The sequence below is a fragment of the Enhydra lutris genome, unplaced genomic scaffold, assembly GCF_002288905.1.
Source record: "Enhydra lutris kenyoni isolate GAN:26980312 unplaced genomic scaffold, ASM228890v2 scaffoldscaffold46, whole genome shotgun sequence".
Lineage (NCBI taxonomy): Eukaryota > Metazoa > Chordata > Mammalia > Carnivora > Mustelidae > Enhydra > Enhydra lutris.
In genome coordinates, this window is record NW_019154130.1 from 4,574,996 (window position 1) to 4,588,304 (window position 13,309).

The 13,309-nt window shown below is 48.5% G+C and overlaps 1 protein-coding gene across 2 annotated transcripts in view; it reads right to left on the reverse strand.

Moving 5' to 3' along the window:
* The window catches only part of LOC111156406 (ATPase H+ transporting V0 subunit a2), a 35,634-nt gene extending 23,334 nt beyond the window's left edge, over window positions 1-12,300 (reverse strand). For both annotated transcript variants that reach the window (XR_002641202.1, XM_022517274.1), the window contains exons 1-6: window positions 12,038-12,300; window positions 6,802-6,880; window positions 4,677-4,774; window positions 3,128-3,265; window positions 2,374-2,462; window positions 613-739 (exon numbers count right to left, since the gene is read on the reverse strand). Coding sequence is in view for 1 of the 2 variants with exons in the window: in XM_022517274.1 (XP_022372982.1) it covers window positions 613-739; window positions 2,374-2,462; window positions 3,128-3,265; window positions 4,677-4,774; window positions 6,802-6,880; window positions 12,038-12,154 (648 nt within the window). In the remaining variant the exon portion in view is untranslated. The remainder of the gene's footprint in view (window positions 1-612; window positions 740-2,373; window positions 2,463-3,127; window positions 3,266-4,676; window positions 4,775-6,801; window positions 6,881-12,037) is intronic.
* Window positions 12,301-13,309: the final 1,009 nt, after the last annotated feature.

Here is a 13,309-nt window from a genome sequence, read left to right on the forward strand (position 1 = left end):
AGTTACAGTTTCAAAGCGTGTCCCCCGAAACATGTATTAATTACAAAGGAAAAAGATGACTTCGTACTGGAGAAGCCTAAGCATCACCACCTCGACCAAGCGATCAAAGTAAACGTTACCAGCCACGGGACAAGCCAAATCACGCGCTCGGTGGGACGCAGTGAGGAGGACATAGCATCACTTCTGCCAAAGACCCATGCCCCGGATCTAATCATGAGGAAAGATCAGACAAACCCAAATGCAGGGACATTCTACCTAAGAATTTTCAAATATCAAGGTTCTGTAAGTCCAGGAAAGACTGAGAAATTGTCCCAGAATGAAGAAGACCAAAGAGATGGGACAGTTAGATCCAAACTGATTCTGCACTAGACCTTCGCTACAAAAGGTGGTACCGGTTGGGGTCTGAGGCCTGGAGGGCAGCGACGTGTCTCCCTTCATTTCTGGGAGGCATTTCAAGAAAGAGCCCTTGACTTTAAGAGCCACACCCGAATGCCCTGGGGGATGATAAGGCCTCAGGTGAACAACTCACTCTCAAGGGGCTCCGTGCGCACCGTGCATCCAACGCCACTGTCAGTCTGTCATCAATAAAAGGTGATCGTGACGTTGACTCACCGTTTCAGGGTCCTCGAGGGGCTCATCCAGCTCTGCATAGGTCACAATGGTGTACCCTTTGCAGACCCTCCACAGCATTTTCTCAAATGCTTCCACTTTTCCTTGGTTAATTAGGCCAGATACAAATCTATGAGACAACAGAGACAAGTTGAAAGCAAGGAATTCTCTGATTGCATGAAAAGGAGAAATGAATCATTTCAGGCAAAATGGTGAAGATGTTCTAAAAGCCCTCCAAATGCAAAATATCTAAAATGCTAGATAAAAAATTGGGGGGGGGGGCATCTGGGTGGCTCTGTTAGTGGCCCATCCAAGTCCTGATTTGGCTCAGGTAGTGATCGCAGAGTTGTGGGATCGAGCCATGGGTCAGGCTCCACACTCAGCTGGGAGTCTGCCTGAAGGTGCTCTCTCCCTCTGCCCCTCCCCCTCCTCACACACACACATACTCTCCCACTCTCTCTATGAGTAAATAAATCTTTTACAAAAACTTATTTTTGAAACATCCCTTCAAGGGTATAGCTGCGCCCATAATTAAGAGAAATTCTTGGGATCCAAAAATAAACCAGGATCTCAGCTACCTTGATGTATTCCACTAACCCAGTATCTTAAAGCCTTCAGTTTCAAGGTCAGCACGGGAGACAGGAGACAGGCACTAGGTCTATGTAAGCTAAGAAGATGAAACTGAATCTTTCCCAATGCCTGCTAAGGTTGGGACTCCCACCCCCCTCACCCCCAAAGACCTACACCCTTAGTGAATGGGTGGACTAGAAAAAAAAAACTTCATCTTACAAATGAACCCTCAAATAAACTTATTTATCTCAGTTTGGGTTCTAGATAGAAGAGGGAAAGTCTTCCTTGAGAATTTATTTATTTATTTATTTTTTGAAGATTTTTATTTATTTATTTGAGAGAGAGAGGGAGAGGGAGAGAGCACTAGTGGGGTGAGGGGCAGAGAGAGAGGGGGAAGCAGACTCCCCACTGAGCAGAGCCCAACTCAGGCCTCGATCCCAGGACCCTGAGATCATGACCTGAGTCAAAGGCAGACGCTTCACCAGCTGAGCCACCCAGGCACCCCTGCCTTGAGAATTTATAACCACAGGTTAGAATGCACTCAATTTCGTGGCTGAAATTCACATTACTTGCATAGCAAGAAAAGGAAAAACAAAAAAATCCAAGCTGAGAAATTAATGTAAAATGATTCCAGGCTGGTGGAATGCTCCCCATTATCTGACAGATGTAAAAACAAATTCTCGTTGAAGGAATACATCCTCAAACTAAATCGTCATCGGATTCCTACAGACAAGGAACAGAGGAACAGATGTTCGTAATAAAAAGAACTCACAAATCACATGAGGAAACAAGTTACCATTGGCTGGAGTAAACAGAAAGGATTAATAGCAGAAAAAGATCCTTAAAATACAATTAATGAGTTAACCAACTCAGTTTAGCCCCTATGTTTCCACCAAACAAAACAGGAGCTGACGCTTCACTGAGCAATTATCTTAGCCTTACTGGAATGGCACTGAATGGCATAAACGTTCCTTCTTTCCAGCTCATTATACCAAGAGAAGAAGTTCCCATGGTATTTATCTAAAAAGTCAATACAGCTGAATAACTCCTCTCGGCAAACACAGAAGTACAGTGTTTTCTCAAACAGATATTCACTTTCTCTCACTCCACCACAGGCTTTCGAATGGTCGCATTCATCCCCCTGCGGACGACAAGGACAGCGGGACGCCCAGCCCCCCGGCGGTTGTCACCTACCCCAGTTTTGCTCCCAGCCTCTGCATACAGCTGTAGTCCAACAAGGAATCATTCTCTAAGGGAGGGAATTCTTCATAAGTGGGTTCAAACTACAAAGAAATATGAAACCAAGCGTGTCTCATTACAAGTGACACTTTATTTCCCAAGTCACGTTTCCGAACGAGTTTACGGAGCATCCTAACCGGCTGCCCGACCTGGTACTGACGCCCCAGGGTAACTCGGATGTGGAACACAGCTCTGGTAAATTAAAAAGATCCCATCCCTTGTGTAAAGAACTCCTCGAAGTCAGGTTGCTAGAGATAAGGGTGTTGTAACTTATGTCACTGCCTCACTAGGAGGCAGAGCGCTCGGTCAGACACAGCCACCGAGTGAGACAGCGACCTTGTCCCCTCTGCATCCCGCTGTGGGCGGGGCTATTACACAGACTCCACTCATGAACTAGACACTCGTTGTGAATTCCTTTATTCTTAGCAATTTGGCAGGAAAAGAAGAAACAATTTTGGAGTTCAAACTCCACTTTCCCATTTCTTTCATTTTTCGGCTACAAACTGAAGCAATTTTATGGATAGGAAGTATCGTTATTGCTAAAACCAACCAATGCAGGATAAGGCTTGACTCTTTAATGTCCTATAACCTGACTGAAAAATAAAGGTCAGATCAAGATCTCTGAGAACAGATAACCCAACCGGAAGCCTTGCAGGAGCGAGATTCGTACAAAAGGAATGTGTCTCGGCGCAGGGGCGGCGGTCAGTACCTCCACATTCCGTTTAACGAAGGTTTTTGTCACCCTGAGCATGTGAGTGTACTCGATCAGCTCCAGCAAGTTTTTCCTCAGCTTCTCCTTGTTCTTGGTGACTTCTCTCAGCTCAACCTCCAGCTTCTGCAGCTGCTCCTAAGACAAGAGGGCGGTTGGTTACTTAAGAGGACAGGTCTGCTCTGAGTCTGGCCACCCCCATTTCCTTACAACACGTTACTGTCCAGGGAGGGCTTACAAGCCCAAATCCGACAGAGATGTTCAAGGTCCACCGTTCATGGTCTCCCATGGACTCGGGGAACTCCCACACAGCTCATGCTGCCCACAACAGATGTTCTGGAAGGTGAGTCGAGGCACCGCAGGTGGCCCTGGCCCAACCCCGCTCCCCCACTGTTCCGGGCTTCCCTCCGTCCACTTCTCCACTGTCGCACAGCAAAGAGTCTTCCTCTTTCGAGGCTACACTGCCTTTTATTTGCAACGCAGAAAATACTTGGGTAATCTTTGCTAAGCATGTACACCCGAGCCTCTAGCTTAAGAGTCTGCTTACGGTTGCGCGTACACTATTAACTGGGCTGAAGAATGCTTGAGGTCAAGTCTTCCTTAATAAGCAGTTGGACAGCGAGCGCCTTTAACAATACTAAAGTACAACACAGCAGCGACGGAGGTGTGTCAAACACACCACTGACTCCACGAAAACCTGTATGCAAGCAGGTCCCCTGACACTTCACCTGCGCTCCACCTCATAAAAGCCACACACGCCCAGTCACCCCTGAAGTCGTCATTACATCACCACCAACCCGAACAGGCCAAACCAGATGGCCGCGTTCTGCCCATCGGATGCCACAACTTCTTCTGGAGTCCACTCACACGGTAAATGTTAAGTGGCTTCCTCCCCGATAAACCCCCAGAGCGGCCGGCCACGGAACGGTGCTGGCTACACACCGCGGGCTGCGTCAGTGGTCAGGAGCGCCGGTCTATTTCCCAGGGCAGTGCATGAGCCAAGGATCAGACCCAAACCTCAGCGGATCATTCGCAGGGGCGGTAACGAGCAAGACAAGCCGGGGTCCTCACAGCAGGGACGTCGTATCCCCAACACACCAGATGCTGAAATCGGGGACAAGGAACTGCATTTGCTACCCACCTACAACACCCTACGGCCTTCCCACTAGCTCTTCAGCATCAGAGCGGAGGCCAGTGGGTCTGGGAGAATGCGAAAGGCACTGGCCTGCAGCCTCCCTTACTTGCACCAGGAGAGGCATATGCTAAGGCATGGATAAGTCCAGAAAGAACGATCAGAATACTACATGACAAAGCACCAGATTTCCCAAACTGATTTTCATTAGCCTCAGTTCACCACCACTTAGAAAAGGAACATTCATCTTACATCACAGATAATCTGTTACTGAAGGCTGGCGATCGCATTGTTCTTCAACTGTCATTGCGGGGCTTTGAGAAGAAAACCCGACAAGCCCTAGACAACATGAAGTCAGTCAACAAGCAGCATCTGAGCTCAGGGACAGCTTTGACGGCTTCGTCAGAAACAAGTTACCTGCATCTCCAGCACTTGTTTAAGAGGTGGTGCAGGAGGACTGGTCTCTCCCTCCGGAAGGGGAATGTCAGCTCTATTAATTTCCTGCACCAAATACGCTGTGGGAATAAAAGGTAAACCAATTAGATGCAAAAACTCACTCTAGGACATCTCTGTCGGAACATTTTCCATCCCAACCATCCCTGGGTCGCCTAAAAATTAATGTCTGAATGCACAAAAGTCTTGCGTTCCAATCAACTTAGAAAAAGCCTTTTGCAACCTCGTTTCCAAAGATCTGCAAAGTAGCTGCACCTAAGAGAGAGGCCGGCATGCAGTGACCCTATAAACAACAACTGATGAACGCTTTCTGGAATTCCCCGAGTGTGCGGTGTTTCTGAAACACTCGTGACGGAACTGTGGAGTCACAGGTGTCTCCGCACCTGTAAGTGAATCAGGTAAAGGACACATTTGCAAATGCAGGAATAACCCAACGACAGACCATCTCCACCAAAGACGGCAGCGTGACTTCCTTGCAGATGCCCTTATGAGGAAGGAGAAGTACTACCTCTATCAGCCCATGGAGCCCAGAGAGATCGAGGGCAGAGAGCCAGGCTCTCCTGAGCGGTCCCAGTCAGCCAGGCTGTTCGGACTTCCAACAACCAGATCTCACGTCCTAGACCAGGTTCAGAAAACTGGTAACGAGCCAGGCCAGATGAACTCCATTTCTTTCATTTACATTTTCAATGCCATGAAGCACCCTTGTCCTTAGGATGAAACTCACAATGAATGGTAAACTCATTACTAGATACCACATTCTGGAGAAGTGTTCCCAGTTATTTTATTAAGAAAGAAAAAGAAAGAGAAAAGTGAGGATGTCTTAGCAACAGGATAGCAAAGGAAGCACGGTGCTAAAGAGGTTTCTGGAAATGGGATAAAATCGTTTCACCAATGAAACCTCATTTACTTAGGAGTTTGGTTTTTTTTTTTTAAGTCTGTATGCCTTTTGAAACAGTCTAAGCTACAGGAAGTCCTGTACCTGTCTGAAGTGTTGTCACTGAATTTAAAAACCTCATTCCTGATACATGACATGCTCGATGACTCACTACGTTACAAAGACAGGAATATGATGTCACTCTATTACACGCTGTCCACACTAGTAACTGGGACTTCAAACAATATGCGAAGGAACAGATGATTAAAAGGGTTCTTTTGTCTTAAAAATCTCTGGGGCACCTGGGTGGCTCAGTGGGTTAATGCCTCTGCCTTCAGCTCAGGTCGTGATCTCAGGGTCCTGGGATCAAACCCCACATTGGGCTCTCTGCTCAGCGGGGAGCCTGCTTCCCCCCTCTCTGCCTGCCTCTCTGTGTACTTGTGATCTCTGTATGTCAAATAAATAAATAAAATCTTTTAAAAAAAAAATCTCCAACTAAAAATGTAAAATCCACAATAAATCTTAGCTATTAGAAATCATTCCCAAAGTCCTATTCTGGCCCCCACTTGACACTCTCATGCCCATGTTTCTCCGTTCATCCTAAATTCTGTACTTCAGTCAGTCCTCTGAGATCCACCCCCCTCTCCCCTATTTTGGTCAGAACTTCCAGGCTTGAAGTGAAAATGGTGACTATCCCAAGCTAAAGAAGTTGAAGATTTTACAGATAAAGGAAGTAGCCTAGAGCTACTGAGTTTTGAAGGTAAACAAGTGATCTGAGAACAAAGCCAATCTATCTTCCATTTCCTACCTTCCTCTTCTTAGAGATAATCTGAAGTAACATTAACATGTACATAATGTGTTTAAGTCACGATAAACTACAAGGGATTAGTTAAGTAAATTATAGCACTTTTATTTCATGAAATACTAGGCAGCCATTAAAAATGACCCCAGGTGCACCTGTTTATTGACGTGAGACAATGTTGCAGAAAATACCAAAGTGAGAAACAGAGCTGACAACGGAATAACATGGTCGCTATGTAGGGGAATCCTTACTTTTATAGAGGACTAGGAAAAAATAAGGAATGGTGAGTTCTTTTTTTTCTCTTTTCTAATTTTTCTAAAGCAAACAAGGTTTGCTTATATAAAAATCTGTTACTGAATTAAACTTATCCCCCCACAAACTAGCAAAACAAAACAAAATAAAACAAAACTTACCTAATATCCGTTCTAGTTCTTCACACCTCTTCACCTCACCGACAAATTTTCTTTGGAAGGAACTTACATTCTGGTTGAGCTGAGAAAAGGATGAAAAATTCGTTTTTGAAATTTCTGAAATTTAAATGTAAACATGATTTAAAAAATAAAAATATTATTGGCAAGGGTTTAGGGAAAGCACACCCTCACACACTACTGGATGGGAAAAAAACTGACAAAACTTTTCTGGAGAGCAACGTGGCAGCTGTTATCAAAAAAGCCTGAAAAATATCCTTTGGCCCAGAACTAACCCAGGAAGAAACTTAACCTAGGGAAAAAACTGGATACAGACAAAAACCTACCCAGAAGAACATCAACCTCGGGGACAGAGGAAAAAGTGATCGACAGTGGGAAACCGGTTTAAGAACAGTCTCCATCCATACTACAGAACACCCCCCAGCAATACAGAACAAATTCCTGACCCACTCAACACCACTGTGACTCTGAGAAACACCATTCAAGCGTTGTCTTTCAAGAAGATAAAAAAGGCCGCATACTGTGTGATTCCATTACCATGAAATGCCCAGAAAAGGAGAATCTAGGGGAAGGAAGTAGCGATTGCCTGGAGCTGGAGGCAGGTAAGGGGATGAACCGGAAGGGTAAGGGATCTTACTAGGGGGATATGATGTTCTAATACTGCACTGTGGGGATGGACGCGTCACTCAGTAAGTTTTCTAAAAATCAATGAACTGTACACTTGAAATGGGTGCATTTTACGATACAGATCAATGAAGTTGTATAAAAATTACGGTTCAGGGCGCCTGGGTGGCTCAGCGGGTTGAAGCCTCTGCCTTCGGCTCGGGTCGTGGTCCCGGAGTCCTGGGATCGAGGCCCGCATTGGGCTCTCTGCTCAGCAGGGAGCCTGCTTCCTCCTCTCTCTCTGACTGCCTCTCTGCCTACTTGTGATCTATCTCTCTGTCAAATAAATAAATAAAATCTTTAAAAAAAAAATTACGGTTCAGTCATTTAACTGATTATGTCCTTAGTAAAAATTATGTTTTAAATGACTAAGGTACTGGATTCTATTAAGAAGTTGTCATTAAAAATTTTAGGTATGACAATGATATTGTGGTTATGATTTTTTTTTTTAAAGATTTTATTTATTTATTTGACAGAGAGCACAAGCAGGCAGAGAGGCAGGCAGAAAGAGAGGAGGAAGCAGGCTCCCCGCTGAGCAGAGAGCCCGATGCGGGGCTCGATCCCAGGACCCTGATATCACCACCCGAGCCGAAGGCAGCGGCTTAACCCACTGAGCCACCCAGGCGCCCCTGTGGTTATGATTTTTGAGCATTCTTCTTTTTAGAGATACTTGTTGAAATATTTATGGACACAATTAGATATCTGGAATTTGTTTCAGAATCATCTTGTCCGAGAGAGGAGAGGGACAGATTTTGTCTGGAGGTGGAAGGCTGTAATGAGGGGCCACGAATTTATATTATGGGTACACGGGAGTTCACTGTTCCCATATACTCCTCTCTCTACTTAACTTCTAATACAAAGCTTAAAACAATAAAAAAATTATAAAAGAACATTTAATAAAATGAGGAAATGAGTTAAGATTTCTGTCTGGGGGCGCCTGGGTGGCTCAGTGGGTTAAAGCCTCTGCCTTAGGCTCAGGTCATGATCCCAGAGTCCTGGGATCGAGCCCCGCATCGGGCTCTCTGGTCAGCAGGGAGCCTGCTTCCTCCTCTCTCTCTGCCTGCCTCTCTGCCTACTTGTAATCTCTGTCTGTCAAATAAATAAAATAAAATCTTTAAAAAAAAAAAAAAAAGATTTCTCTCTGGAAAAAATTAAAGATACTTTCAGTGTCGTTCCAATTATATGAAAATACACATATATGTACATTTTAAAACATTATTAGGAAAAAAATGTTAGAACAATATTAACCAAGAAATTAGAGCCTTTATTTCTAGGTAAAGGGATCCTAGAAGTTTTAATCTTATTCTTACATTTTACAATTTCCCCACAATGGACATATATTATAACAAAAAAAGATTACAGTAATCACTCGTGTTGAAAGGCATTTAAGGCAAGACTGTTATCTTTCCTCCAGCCCATCAACCCTCCGGGGCGCTCTCAGAAACGCGATTAGGATAGGCAGCTTTGCATGAAACCGCTGGGTCAGAAGCATCCACCCCAAGGGCTCATTTCTTGTTCAGTTTTTCTAACATTTTTAAAAGGATTAACCAGGAAGAAGACAAAAATTCAAATTTCACTTTTGTTTGTCACATTTGCATTCATTTCTGAGATCAAACTAATCTCAAGTAATCACTTTCAAGTTCTCAAGGAGTCAGGCACGATGCACAGAACTAAGAGCGAGAAGGAAGCGAGGCGGCACCAGCAGTGCACAAACCACACTCCTGCCCGTTGCACGGTCCATTCAACACTCAGCACTGCTGAGCGCACCATGGACAGGAGGGTTCTCCCTGCGGCAGGGGCTTTATGAAGACGCCCATTTCGGCGGCCGGGATACAAACGTACTTGGGTTGACCCTATCCACCATCGCTGCCTCACAGCTATTAGCTGCTTTTTTCTGTTATGTGGTTTCTTTTACAAAGTTTTGTTTCTGTTTTCTTTCTCGGGAGGCTAGGTCACCCGATTTCTTGGCTGATGATAGGAAAACACAGTCGTAGTGCCCCCTGGCCCCAGTTTCAGGCACCCGCGGTCCACCGAGGTCAGGAAGCAGACAAGCCGTGTCTTCTGGCACGGCCCCAGGTCAAACAGTGCCTATGTCATCCTCACTTCATCCCACATCAACCAGAGAGGAAGGGTGAGTAGAGGACAATACGATACATTGAGACTAGGAACCCACATATACCCTCCCAAACACATTCATGTAATTTTTATTAGAGTATCTCGTTATAGTTATTGCATTGTTGTTCATCTCTTAATGTGCCTAACTTGTCGACGACACGCTACCGCAGGGGCACCCGTACAGGAAAGCGTGTCATACCTACAGGGTTCAGTACTCTCCAGGGCACCCAGCATCGACTGAGGGTCTCCGAACGCATACCCACAGATACGGGGCGACCACACTGCATTTTATTGCAAACTCATTTTAACACTAACCTTGAACCAAGAAAAGCCAGCAGAGGCTCCGTGGTGCTGGCTTTACTGATACCCAAACCAGCCATCCTCCCACTAGAGCCGCCGAAGGGAGAACGGTGAAATTGTTCTTAGACTGCAGACCATCTCAACAGTGAGATGAACCTGCCCTTCTCTGAGCCCCACCGGTTAGGTTAGCTGAACGACCTTCTCTTCTATGTCTTCTCCTTGGCTGTCACTACAGAAACCCTGGGTCTGCCTGCTTCCCCTCAGGAGGAGGACTAAAAGGGAGAAATCACCCAGCGTATGCAAGCCGGAAAAGACTAATGTTAGTAAGCCCAGCCAGTGAATGCAAAGTCAGTGAGAACTCCAGAAAAAAGTGTTGGGTGCTGCGAAGCTTTCTGCACTAGCACACTGGCTGCTTGAGTGTCAACCCAAACACACACACACACACACACACACACACACACACACACACACACGGACAGGCACAGCTGAGATCTTTATCTGCACTTTCTTTTTCTTTCACTGGTTTTCAGCCTAGAAGGATCCCAAGTATTCTCCACTACCTCCTGTAATGGCAGTCAGGGAAACGGGAATGTGGTCATCAGGGTCTTTGTTCAAACCTCCACAGCTGAAGCTTGTTAAGTCTCTCGGCTTGAACACTAACAGGATGATCAAATCCACCAGTTACAAAGAAGGGAGGCTGTTTCTCTCCTGCTTCCTGAACCTTTCGGGTGCCCCCCACAGCTGATCACAGCACCTACCAGGGAACTGGGACCAGGAGCTGAAGCCCAAGTGACTGCAGGAAACAGGAAGGGAGCTGGGCCTTCTCTGCAGCCTTGGCTGTCGCTCAGGAGTTACTCCCTGACCTTGCAATCCCTTTGGAGTCAACCCAAGGGTCACGGACATCAGATCTTGGGGAGGGGTGTTCCCTTTTGAAATTAAGGGCCCCTCAGAGAGATGAAGGGAAATAACCAGGAGATCAAAGTTGGGGCCCAGGAGGAAATAAAATGTTCCCTTGAAGTAACTTTCAGTTCAGTCACTCAGTATCAGATCCTGCTTAACACTCCCCTCTCCCCTTCTACACTTTGTTCTCTCCCTTTACTGCACTTCACAATTTCACAGAGCGTGTCTGTCTCCTTCCAGCTGTAAGCAGCAAGAACCTAAGGACCTTGTCCACCCAGCTTACCACTGAGGCGCCAGCACTAAAAACACGATCTGGAACAGAGCAGGCGCTCAATAAAGGCTTGTTCCTTCATTCAACAAACGCCTGCTACTGCCCACAAACGCCAGGGACAGGCTAAGTCTTGGGGAATCAGGAGTGAGTAAGTCAGAAAGGGCCCCTTGCCCTCGGGGCTGACACCCCATGGTGTGAACAAATAATAAACAAGTATGCAGATACATAAACAAGTGTTTATCCTTACTTGTTGGGAAGACCGTTCCCCTTCCTTACCAGGCAGTGGTATGCACCTCATACATCAGTGAACAAAACCGACGAAAACCCCTTCCCCTCAAGGCGCTTACACCGAGCTCATTCCCAATTCAGGTTCTGGGCTCCTTCTGTTCCCTCCATCCGGGACCCTGTCCCCCCCCCCCCCCATCAGATCTTCCAGGGCCACCTCTTTCCCATTCAGGCCTCATCGGAGCTCAAACGTCACCTCCTCAGGAGGGCCTTCCTTGACCACCCCGACTCGAGTCACCATCCCATCACCCCGCTTCATTACCCTCACAGCAAACATTATGATTACGCATTTACGTGCTTGGTATTTGTCCCCGCCACCCCCATAAGTCCCAAAGGGTCTCCAAATGGGCCTCATCAGACTCGTTCTCCCCACCGCTAGCCCAGTGCCCGGCATGGAGCCGGCGCTCCGGAGCATCTGATGGCACTCCCCTAAGTTGATGAAGACAACACAGAGCGTTCCTAACTAACCCTGCCAAAGCCGCCGCCGACCAGACGCCCGGCGAACCGGGGCTCGGGCCCCGCTCTGCGGAAGCTCTGGCCGGTAAGCCGGGCCCCAGTTTCCCTGCCTGCGAAATGGGGACAGCGGCGCGCCCCTGCCCAGGAGCCCGCGGAAGGGAGGCCCGAGCGAAACGCGGGATGCGGCGCTGGGCGGGCAGGTGCGGCCCGCGTCTCCCGGGCGACACTCACGTCTCGGAACTGGACCAGGCCCTTCTCGCCCAAGGCGCTGAGGCACTCGTAGGCCGTGCCGGACTGCAGGAACAGCTGCGCCAGGCACATGGTCTCGCTCCGGAATAGGGACCCCATGGCGGGCCAGCCCGCGCCCCAGCGGGGCCGGACGGATGGCGGCGGCTCCGGGCCGCTCGGGTCCGCGCGGTCAGCCTGGGAGGCCGGGGCCTCGGGCTCCTCCTGCGGCCTGGCCGCCGCCGCGCACCATGGGGGGTCCGGGCTGCAGCGGCCGCCCCCGGTCCTGCCACCGCTGGCCCCCTCCAGCCGCTGCCGCCACAGCGCGCGCGAGACCCCGCCCCCCCGGCTACAGCCGGTTCCGGTTCCGCCCCCCCGCGTGTGCCCGCCCGCCCCGCGCCGGCCGACCAATGGGCGCCCAGAGTTGCGGCCGGCCGCAGCGCCTGCGCCGGCGAGGCCAACCGGCACAAACCCGGTGGACGAAGGCTGAGGCTCCCGGCGGGAGACAGCCGCTCGCTCGGCTCTTTAGACATTTTGGAAAATGAATTTTATTGAGGTTGTGCCATAAAGTTCACCCGTTTAGGGTACACAATTCTGTGATTTTTAGTAAAGGTACGGAGTGGTTGTGCGGCCGACATCACGATCCACTTTTAGAAAATTTCCGTGAACCCGAAAACGATTCCACCTGCTCAGCGCCGTCAGTCTCCAGCTCCGCGCAACCACGAACAACTTCGTCCCGTAGATCTGCCTATCAGAACGTTTCACAGCGACAGCATGACACCGCATCATGCGTTTGCGGCTGACTCCTGCCGCTGGCTCTTCTCTCGGGTCCTGCCCCGGTGCAGACCAGACGGGCACTGTCGCCCCGCTGGCCACGTCTGCCTCTGCAGATCCTCCGCCCAGCAGCTACCGTCATCTCCGACGCAGGACGAAAATCTCACGTAGCCCACTTTAAATCCTCTGGTTTCTCCCACTGCTTTCTCAATAAAATCCAAACTTCTTACCACGGCCCGCAGGACCCCACAGGACCCCACAGGACCTGACCCCCTTCTTCCCCCAAGCCCTCAACATCTCCATCGCCTGCTTTGGACTCCTTTGCTCCAGCCACACCTGCCTACTTTATCTTCCCTGGCCCGTGCGCTTGAACTTGGCGATTCCTCCCTCTGCCCAGTACACCCCTCTCCTAGACCTTCTCAAAGCTGGCTCCTTTGGTCCTCAGCTCCAATGTGCCTGCCTCTAAGGCTGTCCCAGACCCCTAGCTAAAGTAATCTCCCATCC